General features: G+C 40.1%; 1 protein-coding gene across 1 annotated transcript in view; it reads left to right on the forward strand.

Annotated features, from left to right (window-relative positions):
- The first annotated feature begins 984 nt into the window (after positions 1-984).
- Positions 985-21083, forward strand: part of chsy1 (chondroitin sulfate synthase 1) — a 45862-nt gene continuing 25763 nt past the window's right edge. Inside the window, 2 exon segments of the mRNA XM_018692900.2 lie at positions 985-1732; positions 2932-3427. Of these exon segments, the coding sequence (XP_018548416.1) occupies positions 1422-1732; positions 2932-3427 (807 nt within the window). The 5' untranslated portion in view covers positions 985-1421.

Below are 21083 nucleotides of genomic sequence, written 5' to 3' on the forward strand. Positions count from 1 at the left end.
CAGTGCATTTTTCAGTATTAATGTGTGCTACACATCAACAAGAAACACAGAAATTAAAAGAAAACAATACGTTTTAATTAATATGTCAATTAGAAAAAAACTAGAAAGAATTACATCACTTCATAAAATGGCATTTCTGCTGTTGTCTCATTTAAGATCATTGTGTTAGATACTAATAAATAAATAAATAGCTAAAAAAAGATATCATATGTGTAAAATGGCGTCCCTTTTAAACTTGAATTCAGATTTACACAGATTTACAGTATAAACAGTGTTTAGGATTGAGCACACATACATAATATAATAGTTTTGTGGTTATAATCAAACAATAACACAAACCACGTGGGGGAGCTCGAGACTAGAGAGCTGACTACAAGACGTGCTGCATTTGCGGAAGTTGTACTTTGAAGTACTTTGTTGTGGCGTAATCTGTAATGTAGCACAGAAGTTCTTACAAGTTAACAGGCAAATAAAAAAATAAATAAACAAATAACACTTTATATAAAAAAGCAAACCACACGTGTTTGAATTACATTTCATCTTTACATGTTCATATTTCACATACATTTCTTAGCTGATTGGATATGTTTCTAATGTTAATGTTTTGCAGGTTTTTCTTTTTTTTTTTTTTAAATTGGTCTGAACTTTATTTTCTTTGATTTCTGCTGTCAAGTTAAGCTCTCAGGGACTACTTTTAACCATAATAAATTCCGGTGTTATAATAGTAATTCAATCCATTATGATAATGTGGTATAAAAATTATGATTATGAGAATCAGCTTTATTGGCAAAGGAACTTGACTCCGGTTTTAGATTTACTTGGTTATTATAGAAGCTTTAACAATTGTCACAGGGCAACCCCAACTACAGCCATCCTCATGTTGCAGATGAATCCAGCGGCTGCTGTGCAAAGGAATTTTCTCACGTCACATGAACGCCACACCAGCCAGCCAGTCACAGCGCTTCTACGGCAACACCCGCTGGGTCAAAAATCAGCGTTAAACCGTTCGCGAACAGCAGTATCTCGACAGTCTGACATCCTTCCAATGGCGAGATAATGGCGAACATGGGGCCGCTGATCGAGGCATTGAAAAGAGGCGCTGCGTTCGTCGATTGGCGTTGAAGTTTTCTGCCGATCGATGATCGATAGCGACGGGACGGTTTGATGATCGGAGGGAAAAGCGGCGGAGAAGAGTTCAGGTGGCGGCTTCAAGGAGACTGCTGTGATGCTACGTAGGCAACTGGAAGAAAAGGGCTTTTCTACCATGAGAGAGTGTGTGTGAGCCCGGTTTTCTGGAGACACGGGACCTCTACAGATTTGTTGTTTTTAAGTCTCCTTTTTAATTTAATTATTGGTTTTGTTTCCCCGTCGTTTAAGGATATTGTGCGGACACATAGCCCGAGCTGGTGAAGTTTTAGGGAATGGCAGGTCGAAGCCGAAGAGCATGGTTTAGTGTTCTGCTGGGACTGGTTGTCGGGTTCACCCTGGCTTCCAGACTCATTTTACCCAAGGCGAGCGAGTTGAAGAAAGCCGGACAGAAACGCAAAGCGAACCCCGCCGGCTGTGGCTTGAACGTGGGGCTCAGGAATGAGTACGGCGGAGTGTTATGGCCGTCGCAAGATAACGGTTCACCGGTAACGGAGAAACCTGGATCCAGGTCCAATAATTTCCTGTTCGTCGGTGTCATGACCGCACAGAAGTACCTGAACAGCCGAGCCGTGGCAGCGTACAGGTATGTGATGAATGCTGCTTTTTTACACACGACTTAACACCTTAACCTTAATTAATTAATTAACCCTTAAGCTTAAATTAAAGCAGTTAAATGTGGCTTGCACCATTAGCTTACTTGGATAAAAACAGTCATTAGTTAGCTAGCTAGCTAACAGCAGTTATCCCAGCTTTTGTTATTGACTGCTAACAGCCATTTTTTTATTTTATTTTATTTTTTTTTTATTTTTTTTATTTTTTTATTTTTTTTTTGGGGGGGGGGTAAATCATAAGGAAATATAAGAATATATACCTAATTAAATATGTACTGAATTGACCAGAACACCCCAGTGGTTTGTTAACTTCTCAAGTTGGGTTTTACCCATTTACTGTCATGCTATGTGCCTTAAAATTGCCATTAAAACCCCTTTATTTCCCCCTTAAAGTAGCTTTGTAAGCAGGTAAAATAATGTCATTCCAGTTTGTCTGGCAGTATCAGAAATATTGTGAATTTACATATGTTGAGACAGATGTTTTTTTTCCACTTACTTTTTAAACACAGCTCTTTGAACAGTATGAGTTTGTACCTACTGACCCACTGGCAGGTCAGTGGAGTTTAAGAGGTTAAGCCGGGCGACCTGAAGTGTCAGATCTGTTCACTGAACACGTCGCAGGTCTTCAGAACTTGAGACTGGTCATTGGTGACTCGGGCACTGATGATACATGTTCAAGCTCCAGAAATAAACAGTCTGTTCCTCAAATATAAATCCATCCCAGTCCATCAGCAGTAGATGCAGAGTTTTTCTTTTATTCCCAGCAGATTCAAATGCTCATTCTGGGTTTTATTGCAGGAAAAGAGGGAATTGCTCGGACAAGTATCACTGTCTTTTTGATAATCGTAAATGCAATTGACAACAGCAGTTGTCCATAATGTTTGATCACCACCACATCTGATGAATTATTGTGGCAGCAGTGCTGTGGCAGAATATATCCAGTCCACTGACAGAGGACTGCAGCTGCTGCTGTAGTTATTACTCTGGGGCCTGTGGAGAGGAGATGATGATGAATTTCTCCTGTGTTTAAAACTGGTTCACACCATACTGCACTGTAATATACACAGAGCCACTTGAGCATCCCATGTCTGTGTCTGTTTTGGGGCTGTTGCTATTTTTGTTGCTTTGTTGTCTGACCTTTTTGTGTGTCTGTGTGTCCATGTTTTACCAGGACCTGGGCTCAGACAATACCAGGTCATGTGGAGTTCTTCTCCAGCGAGGGCTCCGACACCTCCATACCCATCCCCATAGTGGCTTTGAGGAATGTGGATGACTCATACCCACCCCAGAAGAAGTCCTTCATGATGCTCAAGTACATGCATGACCATTACCTGGACAGGTACGAGTGGTTCATGAGGGCTGATGACGATGTGTACATCAAGAGCGAGAAGCTGGAGAGCTTCCTGCGCAGCCTCAACAGCAGCGAGGCCATCTTCCTCGGCCAGACGGGCATGGGGGCCCGCGATGAGCTGGGGAAACTGGCGCTAGAGCCCGGGGAGAACTTCTGTATGGGGGGGCCGGGGGTCATCATGAGCCGTGAGGTCCTCAGGAGGATGGTGCCCCACATCCGAGAATGTTTGCAGGAGATGTACACCACCCACGAAGATGTGGAGGTGGGCCGGTGTGTCAGGAGGTTCGCCGGGGTCCAGTGTGTCTGGTCCTACGAGGTAAGATGGTTTCACTTTGTTTCTGTTTTTTTTTGTTTTTTTTTTTTTTTTTTTTTTAGTTGGAAGCAATTAAGGTTCTTAGAACCATCAAAATTCACATTTTCTCCACCAGAGGATGAGACAGTGAATTACCATCAAAGCAAAATGTATTACTCCCTGTTTACAGCTTCATTCTGTGCTGCAGATTTAACAATGTTTGTAGCTAATGTGAACCGTTTAAAGCCATAACTGCCACTTCTTTGATGGCTAGCTACATGCTACAACTTATTGTCATTATTGTTTGGTCAGCACCCAGTGCTTATGGAAAGCTTTCTCCTTAGTGATCTTTGGACCTGTTTTTCCTTCATTTGAGACAGTTTGTGTTTTTTATGTGTTATTGATAATGATATATTATTAGAAAGATCATTATTCTCAAGCAAAGAAAAGGGATTGATTGTACCAGATGGAGCTGCTGCTGTCCCTTGTCATGTAGTCACAATGTACAGTCCTGTGCAAAAACCTTTAGATGTATATGTTTTTATCCATCACACAGTACCATCAGTAAAGTGTCTGATCAATCCCAAACTCTCTGGGTTGACCTTTGACCCTACTCATGGTTTACAGAATAGCATTCCTCTGGCTGTGAAACTGAGTCCTGCCTGCACTATTGCGTTATGTTTACACAACGAGGTTTTGTTTTGTTCAGTTAGCGATGTGCAGGTATGTTATTTTTCAAGTGGTCTGATTGTTTATACTTGGTTTAAGTGTGTATGCTGAGTGTTAGTCCCTTCTTCGGGCAGCTGAAATGGTTGCTCTGGTGCCAGCTGGATTTTATGGTATTCAGTCATTGTTGAGACTTGTGTGACTGTTGCCATTGTGTGGGAAAGTTATTAATGCAACTCCAATAACCAAACCAGCTTCGTCACTGGAGGAGAGTGTGTTTCTGTGTGTGCTCCAGTCAAGTGTTTACTCCAACAAACCTGTTCTCTGACATGTCTAGACTCAGCTGTTGCTGATATGACTGGTCCTTACATGAGTCAGAGCCCTCTAAAACTAATGCAAATTACACAGTAATTTGGAGGTTTGATGATGTGACTCTATGTGATGATAGATCTGATCTGTGAATGAATATATCATCTTGCTCTCATTTAACAGAACCACAAAATGTTGCGTGGATTCGTGACACTCGAGTTTTCCCAGAAAACAATTTTCAAGCTCTGCGTTTTTTGTTTCATGTGTCACAGACATGATCTGTTGACAGATTATTCAGCAATTTAACATTTCCTGAAGTTTCCTGTGTCTGAGTGTTTCAGTATAGAAGTGTGTCAGGTTTATTAAATGTATCAGAAAGTATAATTTGGTGTAAAGTCCTAGCGTGTGCCTGTAATAGACAACACATTTGCAGCACGTTGCCCTCCGCATCACATCAGTCATACAAAAAAAGAAGCTGACCTCCAGTCCATATTGTTTGTGTGTGTCATCATGGTATAATGTGGTTCATTGTAGCAGAAGCTACCACAGAGGTGTTCTTCAGTACTTTGGCAATATGTCACAGCGATAGTGTCACAACTGTACAAAAAAACAGCTATGAAACTTTCCAGGTGTATAGCTGAGATCAAAATGATGTTGGAAGATAGAGAGTAATAATGTAGTAATGTTGTAGCAACCCCAGACCCAGAAGAAATACATATGAATAATGAAATCAGATGCACAAACATTGGATTAACTTGCAGCATGTGCAGCATCCTGTAAGAAATGCACATACACAATGCACATGGCCTAATGTGCTGCCTTCTGAGATTTGTCGGTTGATTGTGCCTGTCAATCACAGTGAAGGTGCCTCTACCGCTTCTACTGCAACTGGCAGAAGGGAGAAATCTGTCTGTGGACCTAGGTGTAGCTCATCGTTTCACACAGGTGGAAAAATCTAAGCTATTCAGCTCCATTAACAGCCAGTTTAACCTGATAGTTCAGTTGTGGAGAATATCTGTGGAAGAAACATGAGAGCAGCAGCTTGATGAAAAGAGTTGTGTAGAAATGCAAAATGGGTTCTTTTGGTTCTGTCGCCATAGCTTGGGGTCTATCCCAGCATGCATTGGATCACAGGCATTTAGAGATTGGGTGCTGGACTGTCCGGCTTTATACACTTTCCAATAAGCAGTTAGGATGGTTGGATAGCTTTGGAAAACCCCTTCTAATACACCTGTCTGACCTACACCTTCATGTAGACGTGAGAAAGGAAGCTAAAGATTGAACTGCTCTCTCTAGCTCTCTTTGTTACACAGCTATTTGTGGCTCTTTTCATGTGTGTAATGTACCAACACTATGAATGCGTCTGTGGAGAAACTGTGAAAATGTGTCTTTATCTCCATTTTATCTCCATTTTAAATGATATCACATTTCCCTCTATGGCGACCTCTTTTGATGTCCAACACGGTCAGTTACACAGTCTGGCTGATCTGGCTGTGTCTCATAACACCAAAAATTCCCTCCAAGTGTTGTTTCTGCTCTAATCTGACTGGTCAAATCTGACGCATGTGAGAGAGGAAGCAGGGAGAGAAACACAAACGTAAATGATCTTTTAGTTTTTACTGTTTTTTCTTTGCTTTTCTTGGAGGGTGAGGGGCCCCATTTGCAGGGTGGCCTGCCCTATTAAGACAATGATAGCGGAAACACTGAATGTAACCTTGCTAGCAGTGCTGAGTAGCTGTGCTAGCATCTCTGACTTAGCATCCTTGCACCTCTTCTTGATGTGTGAGGTCATACATTGTGCCCTGTAGCAAACATGAGTCAAATACACAGCTCTACTAGCTGAATGTTATAGGAAACTACACACAGTTCATCTTTGTATGTTAGACAATCAATTACTCAATCCTCAATTAATTGTGAACATCCCTAGTCCGTAATGCATAACTTTCAGGAAGACTAAGATCTCTGTCGACATCTCATACATGTATTCAGTATTAAGACCTTTTTCATGTTTTGCGCACTTTATTGCGTTCTATATTTAATTGTTAAATGGTAAAATTGTCTTTTATGCCTGCCAATCTACACTCTGTAACCCATGAAAACATTAAAATTTTTGCTAATTGATTAAAAATAAAAAACAATCTTTCATTTCAAGTATTCAGAGCCTTTCAAGGGGGCAGCTGTAAAATCCAGGTGTGCAAATCTCTACAAAGCTTTGCACACCTGGATTTCAGCAACCTATTCTTCCTGACAGGTCCTCTCAAGCTCTCTCTCAAGTCTCTCCACAGATGTTCTGTGGGGTTTAGGTCGGGCCACTCAAGGACAGTGAGAGACTTGTCCTGAGGCACTCCAGTTTTTTCTTGGCTGCATGCCTCAGGTCATTGTGCTAAAAGGTGAGCCATTGCCCAGTCTCAGGTCTCGCACACAGAAAAGCATGAGAAAGCCTGTATCAGGGAGTGCACTGATATGATGAGTAGGACGGTGATCCATCAGTGCAGTCTCATTGTGGATTTCCCCTTTTTTTCCTCCTTTTTAAAATTTCTTTTTCAGTGTTTCAGAGGGTTTATATTTCTACATCAGTTGTGCTTGCTAATGCTAGACCAATGAACAGGAAGCAGCCACCCACACTCTGCGGCTCAACATGCTGTTATCTTTCTGACTGTTTCTCCCCCAGCCATGTCGCACACTCTTTGCTGTCACTCTCAGTAGAGTTGTGAACTGTGAGAAGCCACTGGTACTTGAAATATTTTCTCCTACTGTAGATTCTCAGTGCAATGTAATGTTTCTTTTCTCAATTTTACCCAATATAGTAACACAGGTTTGGATATATTAACAATACTAGTCAAGTCATGTATTATAGTAGCCATGAAGTACAGGGAACCTTATGTGTGAATGTTCCCACTTCACCTCAATAATTGTGAAATGGAAGAAGTGTGAAACCACCAGTATGAAGAACCCAATGGTGACTCCCACAGAGCTTCACAAGAACCTGGTTGCAAGGACAGCCATGGACATATGCCTGCTTGGAGTTCAACAGGCTGCAGATAAAGGTCTCTGAGAGCATTAAGAAAAGATTCTCAGGCCAAGCAGCTACGTTTGCTTTCCATTTCTTTAATTTCTCGCTACATATTGGCTGTTTTAACCCTCTTACACCGACATACAGACATTTATGTTTATAAAATTGTCATTTTTAACAGTATCATCAAGCATTACACATCCCAGAATCAGCACAACTTCAACTAATCATATCTGTCACTCAATAAGAACTATACACTGCAACAGGGGACATTAGCCCATAAAACATAAAAAAAAAAAAAAAATGAATGTTGAATTTTTGTCATTTCTTCAAAACAGCACTGTAAACCATGATATCAAAACAAAATCTCAACACAGTAGGTTGCACCTACTTCTTTAGATAATGCTAAAAGTGATTTGAAGCTTCTAGCCTCGTCTGTCTATGAGTTATTCCAGTGTCCATGGCCGGTTTTTTGGCCAAGAATTTTCATGTTTTCCTGCCTGTATATCCCTAAATATGTTCTGCATCATGGTAGTTACTGTCCAGAATCAGACACAGGGGCACCTGACATGTCTTGAATGGGGTATTTTAATGGGTACTCTCAACCATACATTGTATGTTAAACCAAGATGTGGATCCAATAGGAGCGTTTGTTTTAGAATCTTGACTTGTCGATATCATGGCAGATGAGAATTGATTGATATAGTAATAGTTTCTAGTGCAACAGATGCAGGTGATATTCTTTCACTAATTTTTAACTACATGAAATTGTTGTAATATGCAAGGCATAAAGTTGTGTATTTATAATAATTGTCTGTATTAGTATTATGTTAGTAATTAGAGGATTAAGTGTTCTGTCTGCATCTTTGGACTGTATGTGTCTGTTCTTTCCTGTTGTGGAGCACGACCCATCGTGTGGTGAGCTTCATGTATTTTCAGACATGCTGTGGCCTTCACTCTCTGTGCCTCTGCTCCGACTCTCCACGGTGTGCTAAAAGTAGGCCCCCGCAACGCGAGGCCCAATGAGCAAAAAAATGTTTACACTTGTGTTTCAAAAATAAACAGAAATGGAAGGCCAGGGTGCTGAATTAGCATGAATTACAGTACTACAGCATGAAGTGCAGGCTGTGTGTGGTTGGAGCAGCAGTGAACTGGTATGCAGCAGGGTGACAGTTTGGGAGGGGGAGGAGGTTGAGTTAATGAGACAGAGATTTCATATGTCTAGTAATGATGACTGAAACCCATAAAAAGCACTGGTCTGACCTGGTTGTACCTGTTAAACAAAGGTGATAGCAGACCTGAAACATTTCTGTAACACTTTCAACATGTCTGAATTGAATGCTGTCTGATTAACGCTGCAGCACAAGATTAAATAAATGTATTTAATATTGTATTATATTATGTTAATCAATTAATCTTTAATCAAACCTCTGATTTGTGTTTTGCATTTGATAAATGAATACCAGGGAATTGTGGTCAGTGTAAATAACAACGGGTGTGCTAGCAGAACCAACGTAAACCTCAAAATATTTAAGGGCTAAGTCGCGTTGCTTCTTCCCTAGCTGGCTCTCCCGCAGCAGGTTGAAGGCTGGAACTGTTCGAAACAAATAAACTGGATAGCTAATCACACTATTTGGACTAATCTGCTTTCTCATGTTTTAGTATCTCTGGACCTCTGACTTTGCACCTCCTCAGGATGACCCCTTTAGAATCAATATTCATCTGGATTTCTGATGGATTCATCAGTTCTGCTTACAGCTCAGAACATATTGTTTAGGATGTAAATAAGATAAAAAAGATGTAAGAGAAGACAAAGCGGTGTTCAACAGGGTGAGACATGCAAAGTTGTGAAGCGGACCCTGCTCTTCCTCTTCTTCTTCCTCTACTATTCATTAATATTGCTGAGTATAGGACCACCTCAATGTCAGAAGTTTGAGTCTGCAGTGGTCCTGCTCACTGTAAGTGGTGATAATGTCCTTGAGGTGAGCGGTAGCCTGCTTTCCTCAACAGCAGCGAGACCATTCCATCACCAATCCTGCACGCCAGCTGAAAAACAAGCTCGAACACAGCTAATGGGAATCACAAGGCTGCATTGCTGAGAGCTGTGGGTCCACTTCCTAATCCTAATTTCTCTTGAGTGGCCTGCAGGCCTGCCAAACCTGCGGCCGACCCACTCACTGTGCACGTGCTGCATGTGCTCTCATCCTGCCAACAACAGCACCATTGTATTCCTGCCTTACTGACACTTTTCTTCGGGACTAACTAGCTTTCCCATTCCTCCGTTTCTGTCTCAACTCAGCGTGTGCATATTACTTGGCTTCATATTTAATCAAATGAATGTGTTGCCTGTGTTGCTTCCCCTTAAATCTTAGAGGGGCTGTAGGGCAAAGACTAGATAATCAGACGAGTAACATTTGTATCTTACCATGTTTAACCAGTGGTGGTTACATCTTAACAAACTCAAGTTGTGTGTTGTCATTCCTACAGAGATTTATATTGTGGAAGATTTAGATGGTGGCAAATAAATTATGCTTGTTTCTGGGAAAATTTTGTATAAAATGATGCAGGGACAGTGAAGTTTGGGAGGGTGAGTGCTCCAAGGTCAAAAAGTTAGTCTTGAGGGCTGAACCACAAGCCAAGTATAAGAAAATGGACTGGAGCATGTGAAGGATTTCTGAGCTTGGGTAGTCAGCAAAGGCGGTACTCTGTACCTCTGTCCATAGTTGGCAATTCATATATGATGACCTGAGGATTGCCCATCCTTTCCTCACCATTCGGGACTCGCTAAGCAGTGTTGTATGGTGGTGGTGTTGATCTGAAAGCTGAAATCTGAAACAGTCTCACTGAGTTTATTCTTGTTACAGACAGCTAGAAATACCAAGCAATAAAGGAGAAAGCTAGAATGCTTTTCACAAATGAACGAAGCTGTGTAAGGTATAATTTAGCATATTTTAGTACAAATTCTCACTTTGACCTGCTCCAGTTAAAGTTAACAGTGTTACACTGTTGCACTCAACTTTTCCTGTAAGTGTTTGAAATTAAAAGCCCTCTAGCATCTCAGCAGGCAGAAACCCTTCTTAACAGGGGCTTTTATTGTGAAACATTTGGATGCATACCATGTGTAACAACAGCCACATGGGATTAAAGGCTGATAAAGCAAGGTGGATCAGAATGAATGAATCAAAAGCTGCCATTGTGTCAGTTTGTACCCTGTAAAACATACTGGATACCTTTTTATTGGAAGTATTCTCTTAGAACAGGTACAGACATCAGGAATTTATCCAACCTTTATTTGTTCCTGTTGACCATGCCCCCTAGCCATTATTAGAGACACAGTTTTTAATTGACTACTATTTGAAGTGAAGTTTCCCAGGTCTTGGGAACATATAGACTGACAATTGAAATGAATAAAATTAAAGCTCTCCCCTACATTCCTTCACTGCCCTGCCTGTTAATCTACCAGAAACCAACTGTCTGTCTTCTATTAATCCTTTTACAATAATAAATGAATGAAATCCATCCGTAGTACCTGAGGGAAACCCACACAGGCACGAGGAGAACATGCAGTAGTGTTAACCTCTGTACCACCGTGCTGCCCACAATGAATGAAATGGAAGAAGTAACAAATCCATTATTTTCTCTCTTACTTTCTCACTGGCAAATATGAGTGTATGAAGCATGCAGGAAACATGGCTTTTGAGCCAATGCTGACCAGAGCTTTCACTGGTAGATCACATCACTTTTCGCTTTTTGGCTCTTTCCTTACAGTGTAGTGGGTTGAAGTAACATGCATCATTACTGTTGATGTACTGGTGGCTGTGATGTAGTGATATTAGATTTTAAGTTTTCAGATTCAGGTGGCACAGTGGTACAGTGGTTAGAAGGTTCTGGGTTCGAACTCCAGTTGGTCCGGGGCTTTTATGTGTGAAGTTTGCATGTTCATGTTCATGTTTGATGTAGTAGTTGCAATTACATGCAGATGAAGATTTCCATCAGATAAAAAGTTGATCGGTTGACATGTGGAAGAAAAAAGGAAATAAAATTGCGGAAAGTCATAAAAACAGTATGAATAAATAAAAATTCAGTCACCAATGAGAAATAACAATTTGTTTGGCAAACCTAAAAAAATGTTCTATATATATATAAAAGAATTTATATGGTCTGGCGTTTACGTTGCCCCCAAGCCCACTGGAAAAAAAAAATGGTTCCAACACTATTGCTATGATATTGATGTTGAGCTAATCAACAATACATGAGTAATGGAATAACCACTGAATTCCACCAGTACAAAGCAAGGAGCAGTGTTTCCTAACCCAACCACACTATCATGTATTAGATCTGTGGCAGTGTGGGCGTTCAGGCCTCTGATTAATGTAAACAAGATTAATAAATAATTATCTAAACTCCCTCGGGAGGTGAAAAGATCTAAATGGCATGGGAAGAAGCTCAATAACCCCAGAGCAATGTGACCCCTGCAGTGTTGGTTGCACAACATGAGACATTTGAAGACATCACTTAAGGATGTGGGAGATTTTAAAAAAGGCAAAATCATCAGAATAGCACACACCTTTCCACCAGCTTCTCTCCCTGTTACCAGAGGATCACAGTTCACTCTCACAGGTCATAAAGCAAAGCAGCTGTCCCTGTACTTGGTAAAATAACTCACCGCCTGACTGAAACTCTACTCTGGGAGACGGCGTGTGTTTGTGAGGATCACTGCTGATAGAGGCAGCCTGCTACCACGGGCCCAGAGTCTCTGCTACACCCCCGCATGTTGACCTCTCCACCTTTTTTTTTTTTTTTTTCCTTGCTGCATTCCCTCGGCTGTTCCAGAGAGACATTGCCATAATGATCATTCTGCCTCAGTTGGTAGTTTATTAGTTATTTGTGGCTGTTAATGGCTAATATCAACCCATAAAGGGCCAATATTGAAGGTAAGATCTATACCGAGGCTGAATTAACCCCTTGTAATGGATAGATGGATCCATAAAGGATATGTTGTCTGCTGTCTGTATTTTCTGATTCACCCTGATTATGTGAATTATTGTGTTGTGGAAAGCTAGAGCACAGTGAATGGGACAGGCGGCGACTGGCATTGACTGGATTCTGGCCTGGTTTAAAGTCTGGTATAAAGTAGGTTATCAGATCACTGTGGTGCCACTTTGATTGTGTCAGATTCAATGTGCTTGTATTTTGTGGTGACTATCTGGTTTGCAAAGTGTCAAATGACTTGAATGAAAGTGTTTTTTGTGAAAGATGTTCCCGATCCAATGCCAAGGCTGAAGCCAAGCTGTTGTAATGTGATTAACAGGACTTGCAGGTAAACAGAGACATGAGCATCAACAGTGCTGGCCTGAATGAAGACCCTATGAAAATATTCTGTAATCTATAATCAATATATAGCTCTTAATAATTTAGTATCACTTCAAGTCAAGTCAAGTCAGGTTTATTTATATAGTGCTAAATCACAATAGAATTTATTTCAAGGAACTTTTCATATAGAGCAGGTCTAGACTGTACTCTTTATATTATAATCTTCACAAAGAGAGACCCACCATGAGCAGCACTAGGTGATAGCAGCAAGGAAAACCTTCTTTTTAAGAGGCAGAAACCTCGAGCAGAATCGAGACTCATAAGACTAGATGTAGGACTAATAATTTAATCATATCAATAGGCATTGAGCAGAATCATAGGAGCTGCAAGAGGTTTGCCATTACAGATTAGTTCCAGTTTAGAACCGGGTGTCAGGAGTCATGGATCACTTCAGAAATAGTTGTGTTTTTTAATGTCAGATGTGGGGATAGGAAAAATTAATCGATGATCTGAGCTGCCTTCGAGCTGTCATAGAAATTGAAGGGAAACATGATGAGGACAGGAGAAGTTTGGTGTAGGACCATTTCAAGCTAAGAAATAACGAAGCTCACTGTAAACATTGCAATGCCAGTGATAACTTTTTTTGTATTGTGTCTAAAAGACCCCGTTGGGTTTGCCTTGGAGCCTCAAGCTCCACTGCTTTTATGAGCGTTGAATATCTTTTTTGCTTTGCCTTCTGTTAGTTCAACTTTAAAGGCTTTGTTTAAGAGGATTGTTCTTGGACTATAATTTCTTCTTGGAATAAAGATTTTAGTGAGGAACAACACACTTTCTTTAGTGGACTTTCCCAGTGATCTGTCAAGGAAATTTCTTCAAAAGCTCATCCTTTGTTAGACCATTCACCCATTCACAGTTAAGTCCTACTCTGATTGCTCTGATAACATGTCATTGGCAGGTTTACAATTAATATTTTCCATTTGTTTCTGGTCCTCTAATATGACTACTGTCTTTTATTCTTTATTAACTTTTTGGTGAATAAAACTAGCCCACACATGGAGCAGTACAGACAGCATTACATGGCATCTTTAGGGGGTATCTACCATGCTACTGATCATATCTGACAAACTTGCACCAGTTTAAGGATTAAGAATATGAAATTTAAATGAAGAATATGAAAATATTCTTGTATGAGGGCTCTTGTTTCTGTTTCTTCTTGAAAAGCTCTTCTCCAGGCCAGTCCCTTATAATCCCAGGCTGAGGTTAACCCCACTGGGCAAGGCCAGTCAGCGCAGCGGAGAGAAGCCAGGCTCCTCCTTTGTGTCCAGCCCACTGCCAGCTCATGCTCCTGCTTTCCTTTTTAACACCACCTCCTTTTTTCCTCTCTAATTGTATGCTTACCAACTCTGCTAGGACTGTTGGAACAGAATGCTAGCATTTTTTTCTCTTTTCTCTCTTCTCCATTCACAAAACCACCATTTTCACTTCTGTACAATCTTTATACATGTAAAACTCAAGTGTAAATACAACCAAGAAGCAATGTAGACAAATTATACTCCAGTTATTCCCTTATACACCTCAGGAGGAGATGTAAATATGAAAGAACTGTTATAATCTGTCTCTTTTTCCTTCTCGCTGGAAGAAACACTCAGGAGCAATTTCAGAACAAATTCAGTGAATATGTTTCTTGAATTTGACCTTTTTTGCAGTTGCACTTAAACATCTCTTCCCTTTTCATGCATCCTTCTCTACCCTCAGATCTTTGTTTGTCTCCAGTCTGCTTTCTCCACCTCCTCCTCTTTTGCATCTCTTGTACCCAGTAGCTTTCTCCTCTTTCCTGTCTGCTTAGCCAAAGCTGCTGGCATTTACTGGCACTCTAAAGCTCTCTAAAGCTTTGCCACTGTAGGCCTTAGTCATGCTCCTGGCCGCCTCCTCCTCCTCCCCCCTCTCCCCCCTCATAACATTTTTCTTTCTCCCTCTTTCAACTCTGACAAAAGCTCTGACAAGAATTAAACCATAGGGTAAGCACTGAAGTAAGAAAAATCAGTCAATTTAATGAGTTACTGACACTGAACAGTTCATAACTTCATTCCAAAAAAAAAAATATGAATAATAGTAGATAAACTATAAGGACATTAAGGCCTTGCATGGTCAGGGGTGTACTCATTACAGCATCTTCAAGTTTAGCCTAGGACCGAGTTGATCAAGCCATTCTGGTAAATGGGCTTATTAAAACCTTGGCCAGCAGCCCAAGTGGGAGGACTGGCCTCTCTCTCTGCCATCTGCTGACTGCAGAGTCATCCTCTCTCCTCACATATTCCTGTATTTCAAAGAGAATATGTAGTATTTCCAGAATAAAGCAGTAGTTACACAGGTGGATGATTTTAATGAAAATCACAAGTCTTTATAGGATAAGGCTGGTGATTTTTTAATATTTTCGTTATTGTCAACAAATCCATGCGTGTATCCAAAACCTGACATGCCATGGAGCTCCTCTTTTGACCAGAAACTATTATTAAAACACATATTTGAACCATACCATTGCACAAGGTAAAATGTTTCTTTATTGCAAAAAATATGGGCATGGCAAGCGATTTAGAAACCGCTCCATGAACGGCAGTTGCTAGAGAATAATTCCTGTAAAGCAGAACAGTATGATTATATGTCTGAAACACCAGAGGAAAAAAGGGCACATCAAAGATCAGAGTTACAGGAGTCTGGTGGTGCAGCTGCAGTCAGAACGTAGATGGTGCAATGAATAGGATAGTCTAAAGACCAGGATGATTTTTAATGTCTGACACACCACCCTGATTAGTCAGCACACCTGAGGCACAGCGTGTGAAGGGACTTTCTTCAGGGTGGACAACATAAACTATAAACAGCATAACCCAAGATCTGAAGGAGAAAAGTGAATAATTGTGTGGACAGGATATTCCCATAACCACATACAGAGCACCTTGTTTTCTAATGCTAACTTTGTTAGCAAAGAAAACACAACATTTATACATTGTTTACAGTATGAACTATGTTTACTGGTATCTGCAGTGAGCTGTCACTTAGAGGACAGTAGAGCTCTATGGTACAGACAAATAAGCTGAATCATGTTTTAAATAACACACAATACCTAAGTCTTTCAGTATATTTTTTATTTAAAAATATTAAGCTGACTGTTGACCTTCCTAATAACTCTGTCTGGTAAATATGTTTGTCATGTATTGTTTTTGGTCTGATGTTCTGGGTTTATAATATCGATTGTTGATTTTTTGCCTTCTTTTTTTTGTTCTACAGTCTCTGTGTAAGTGAGGCTAAACAGGGTTCTCACAGTGATGTGGAAAGATGATGCAAGTTCATAGGTTGTTGGGGTAGGGTTCTTCCGTGATCATCTTTGATGTTATCTGAAGTTCTCTGAGCACCCTATTGGATATTTGAGTGGCATCATCATATGAAAAGGGTTTCTTGAAGCACCTCAGATATATTTTCAAGTTCCTTATAGGTAACCTATTGGATATTCAAGTTACTTTGAGTTTTTACAGTGTGTGACAGCAGGCTTTTCATCCCACCTCTGAGTGCGAGTACCTGTTCTGTTCCATTGAGAACAAGTAGAAACAGTTTTGACTTTTGACATATTTGAAACATGCCGAGAAACATGCTTACTGTAATTACCACTCTCTGACTTAAACGCTGTTCACATCTACATCTAAGTCATAAAAAGGGAAACACAAACAAATATGGATGCTTCACATGAGTCTGCACAGCCTAATGTTTAATATGGTCAGCTACTAAGCTGTGCCTATTGTCCTCTATCTCACTCATCACTATTGTTTTTGTATTGCCAATCCATTATTTCCTTGTAGAAATGTGCACAGACTGGCCACAGGCAGTGTTCTCCCTGTGTTTGGAGGATTAGCCCTATTCAGTTTGGTTAATTGGGCTGAGCGGTTGTCAGCTCACTGCTGGCTCGGCCTGGCTGCCATTACTCTTCATTATGTGTTTCTCTGTCAATCTTTTAATGTTGTGGGCCTTAAAACAACTAAAACAACATGGAGCACCCACAGTGAGCTAAACCACGTCTTTAAAAAGGTTTATGCTCAAACCCAAACTGATGATAAATCAACCTGAATTTCTTCCACAGCTGCTCAGCTGGCACAAACGTCAGTGAAACTAAAAACACAGTACAATTACTACTATCAGTGTTTATATCTTCTGTGTTACCCATTCCATTGGTATGACTTATTACAACTTAAGGTTCTGGATCTAACTAAAATTCTTTGAGATTGTTCTCTGCTTCTTTTTTTTCGGCGGTAAATAGCCATGATATTGGTTACCCATATTTACTGTTGGCCTCACAGAGGTTTTCCCCTAAAATACACCCTGCAAGTAAAGCAGCATGTATTCCAGGACATTCTGTGTAGGAATACAAAAAATAGGAGGAAAGAATGGAAATTCAAACAGTTGGGAACTGAAATTAATTGATCATTGTTGACTAACTGGACCACTTGTGTTATATATATTTTGTAGTGGTGGTGGTTTGTTGAGGAGAGAAGGGAAAAGAAGGAGAAACAAGAGAAAGATAGATTTAACTGGCAAACCATCACCTTTTGATTTTCACTCCAACCACTTTTGTACTATGCACACCTTCTATGCGGGTACAACAAAATCCTTCGTAGTTTTCCAGGACAAATCCCGACCTTGTCTGTTGGCCGGTGGACCATCAAAAAAGCTGTCCACCAGTCCCAGTGGATAAGTCCAGATGTGAATTTCTTTCCCAGTCCAACCCTTAAACCATTTCACCCTGCTGTTGAAAGAAATCTCGGGGGAGAAACACCATGCACTGCTTTAAAAATCCATAATACTTCTGATCTGACCAATTACTTCCTCTCATGTGTCAGTCCTTCTTGTAGAAAGACATGGGTTTTAGGGAAATTTTTACTTATCCTTGTTGCAAATTACAGTCAGATCATCACTGCAAAATTTTAATTTAGTGGGATATTTATCAAGACTCAAGATCTAAATGAGCTCAGCAATACTTGATCTGAAAGTCAGATTTGCATAAAATTTCACTAAATAATATCTGATGCCAGACTGTTGTAGCAGGTCTGGAAACCAAGGAATAACAGAGTCTTTTTTTCCCTGAACTTACATATTGGTTTAAGAAAAGACATTTTTGAAACTGCAAGAAGAAAGCTGTTTGTGAGGATATTTTAGCTGAATAGCTTGATGTTGTCAGGTTAACAAGAACATCAGATGCTGTAGCACCTTGAAATTCATATTGCTTGACATCAAACAATTTTCAGCATTCTGCTCTGAGCATTTTATCTGTTTAAAACCTCAGTGCAGTCAAGGCTGCATCCTTGGTAAATATCTCTTTCAGTGTCTTAGCATAAATTTGTAGAAAACTCACAGGGTACTTTTGAACGTAGGAACGTCAGCCCTTCTGCATTTTGTCATGACACCAGTGGTAATAACATCCAACCAAAGGAAGACAATTATGAGTTGTTTCAGACGGGCTTTAGCCAAATTTGTGAGATAGCAAAGTCAAACACAGTCTCATCCAGATGGCTGCAGCTGCTCTGCTTTGTGTGTGTGTGTGTGTGTGTGTGTGTGTGTGTGTGTGTTTGTGATTACATGTGGCAACCGACCATAGTAGTGAGTGAATGTGTCATCACCAGAAGCAGTGGTGGGTTTGTTCATGGATGTGGTGGGGGTCCACACCGCCTCTGGCCTGAATATTTATTTGTCAGTCACTGGCAAGGGGGTCCTGGGCACGGTTGGATTAGATCAGCAGGCAGCATATCTACAAGACATTGTTCCCTGTACTCCTTACGTCTCTTCTCAGGCAGATTTTACCCTCAGTTTGTGTATGGCTCAAGCTCAACAAGCTCCAATAAATCTCAGCATTTCTAACCTTTACCTTAACCTCCCAAGACTTGAGCATTGATTTTGTATGCATTTTTAATTTCTCTTAGCTTTTTGGGACCTGTTGGACCTGATCAGTATAAAAACTAAACCATGTCTCTGAACAGGAAGTAGTTTTTGAAAAAAAAATTGAAGTTGGCATATGGAGACAATGGTTTCATTTTACTGTATAATAAAGTCATCAGTGTATAAAACTTCAATTCCTAAACATTGCTGTGCAAAAATAACACTGCAAACAATGCAATGCATAAATCTTCATTCCTCCATACTCCAAACGGGGAATGTTCAAGGTCTCAAGGTTAACTCAGCTATATCTAAATTCTAATTATTCAAAACTAGCAGTCATATATCTGACTTTCAGTACAGAAACGCACATACATACATTTTGTGTTGGTTTTTCCTTTAATTTGTCACCACTGGGCAAAGAAAGAGTCTGTGAACCTTATAGAATTATCTGTTTGTCTGCAATAAATGGTAAAATGCGACCTGATCATCTAAGTAGCATGTATAAATGTATAAGTTCATAACACACAAACTATTAGAATCATTTAGGATCTTCACTGAACACAACCGTTGGAAACGTTGAAGTAGTCAAAAGCCCCGTCCTCAGAGCAGCTCTCTCTGCCCAGCAGAGGAACAGCTACTCGTCTACCCGGCAGATAAACCAGATTTAAGCTCTGCTGCTGACGTTACTGCTGCTGACCAGTAAGCCATAATCTTTATCCATCCATGCTAGGATGTATTTGCTTGTCAATCCACCCACTTGTTCTGGTTCCTCTCCAACGCCTATTTAATGATAATTTTTCAAAAGCCATTGTTGATTTGCTGTGTGTTAATTCCCCCCTACAAGATCTTCAGTCTGTTTGCATACTTGTTCAAATGGTTCAAGTGAGATCTTTCTCTGCATATCTTTATCTACCAACATACAGAAACTGAAAGATGCCTTTACTCGGCCTTTGTTTCATTGTGACTACTGTCTTATATAAGGGGATATATTACGCTTTTAAAATAATTTTTATCTGTTGTGATGTTAGATACAGGTGCACATATATTAAGATGCTCCCTGTAAAACTAAAAGTTTCAGTGTGCTATGCTTCCCAACATTTGTTTTTGTACAAAAAACTCCTGGTTCTGTTTTACAACCCCTGCATTTTTGCCATGATTGTAAGTTATGCTGCTACTGAAGGACGGACAGCACCAACTGTTGGGCCAGTGTGTTTATTCAGAACCCCGAACTGTAAGTATATTAGGAAAACATTTTTTCTTTGTGTTTTACTATCATCAGCCTACAGATAGCCAGCTATTTCAGAGAGTTTTACACTGAACTGTGCCTGCAGAGATGATAACTTGCTAACACTAACTCTCGCTAGCTTGCTGGTGAGTTTGTGCATTTGAATCGTCACAAACTATTTCAAATGTAAACCAGGTCCAGTCAGTCTTTTCACAAGAGTTTAGAAGTGAAAAGTTCTATGAAAATAAGAAATCTACCTTTTTCTTTATCTCAAAGAATCATTGATGGGTTACACATGAGTAAAAAAACTGAATGTGGTCCACTTTTTCCTACATCATTGTTACACTCTGCTGCACTGAACTGATTAATGTAATGTTGACATGGAGACAAACCTACTTGAGCATAAATGGATAAAGAAAAGGGTCTATTTAATGCCAAGTTCAGCTTCAAAGCCCTGCTGGATGGTTCTCTCGTCAAGACCAAAGTTATTTGCATTTACTGTTGATGTGAACTGAGTTACCACATCGATGTAGAGTACATTGAGTCTCAAATGCCACTTGCTTAGCTTGAAAAATGTCCCTTAAAGGTACATTCAGAACAGATAAAAAATGTGCAATAAATCGCAAGTTAACTACGTACAATCATGCGATTAATCGCAATTAAATATTTTAGTTATTATTATTATTATTATATTATTATAGATAGATTCTTGAATCTTGAGTCATGAAATAATATAAATAAAATTAGATCATGTCCACTACAACATTTACCACCTTAATCAGGCTATATCAAAACTGGGTTTGGTCTTACATCCTGTTAAATAGATGCTTCTCCTTCTCTGAATATATCTGTAGTTGTACCTAGATGACCCCAATGAAACAGTATAATGTTTTAGATTATCTGAGTGACCTGATGATGTTTACTTTTGATGAGATCTTCCTGGACTCTACTCACAGTACAAGAGATCAGAAGACACACCAGGATGACGGGTCTGATTTTCTGCCCTGAGAACTCCTGAGAATACTCAAACCTGTGATATGCAAGCGGTACACAAGAAACCCTTACCCCAGATGGAGGACTTGGGCCTGGCAGAGCTGCACCAGGAGCTCTGAGGCCAGTCCATTCACCATGCTCAATACACCATGGCACCCATCACAGTCAATCATAGTGGTGTTGTTAAGCCTCTAGCATCCAATTAGAGGAGATTACTTTCTAAGACTCTTACAATGACCATA

This window comes from Lates calcarifer, linkage group LG2, assembly GCF_001640805.2.
Source record: "Lates calcarifer isolate ASB-BC8 linkage group LG2, TLL_Latcal_v3, whole genome shotgun sequence".
In the NCBI taxonomy this organism is placed as follows: domain Eukaryota; kingdom Metazoa; phylum Chordata; class Actinopteri; family Centropomidae; genus Lates; species Lates calcarifer.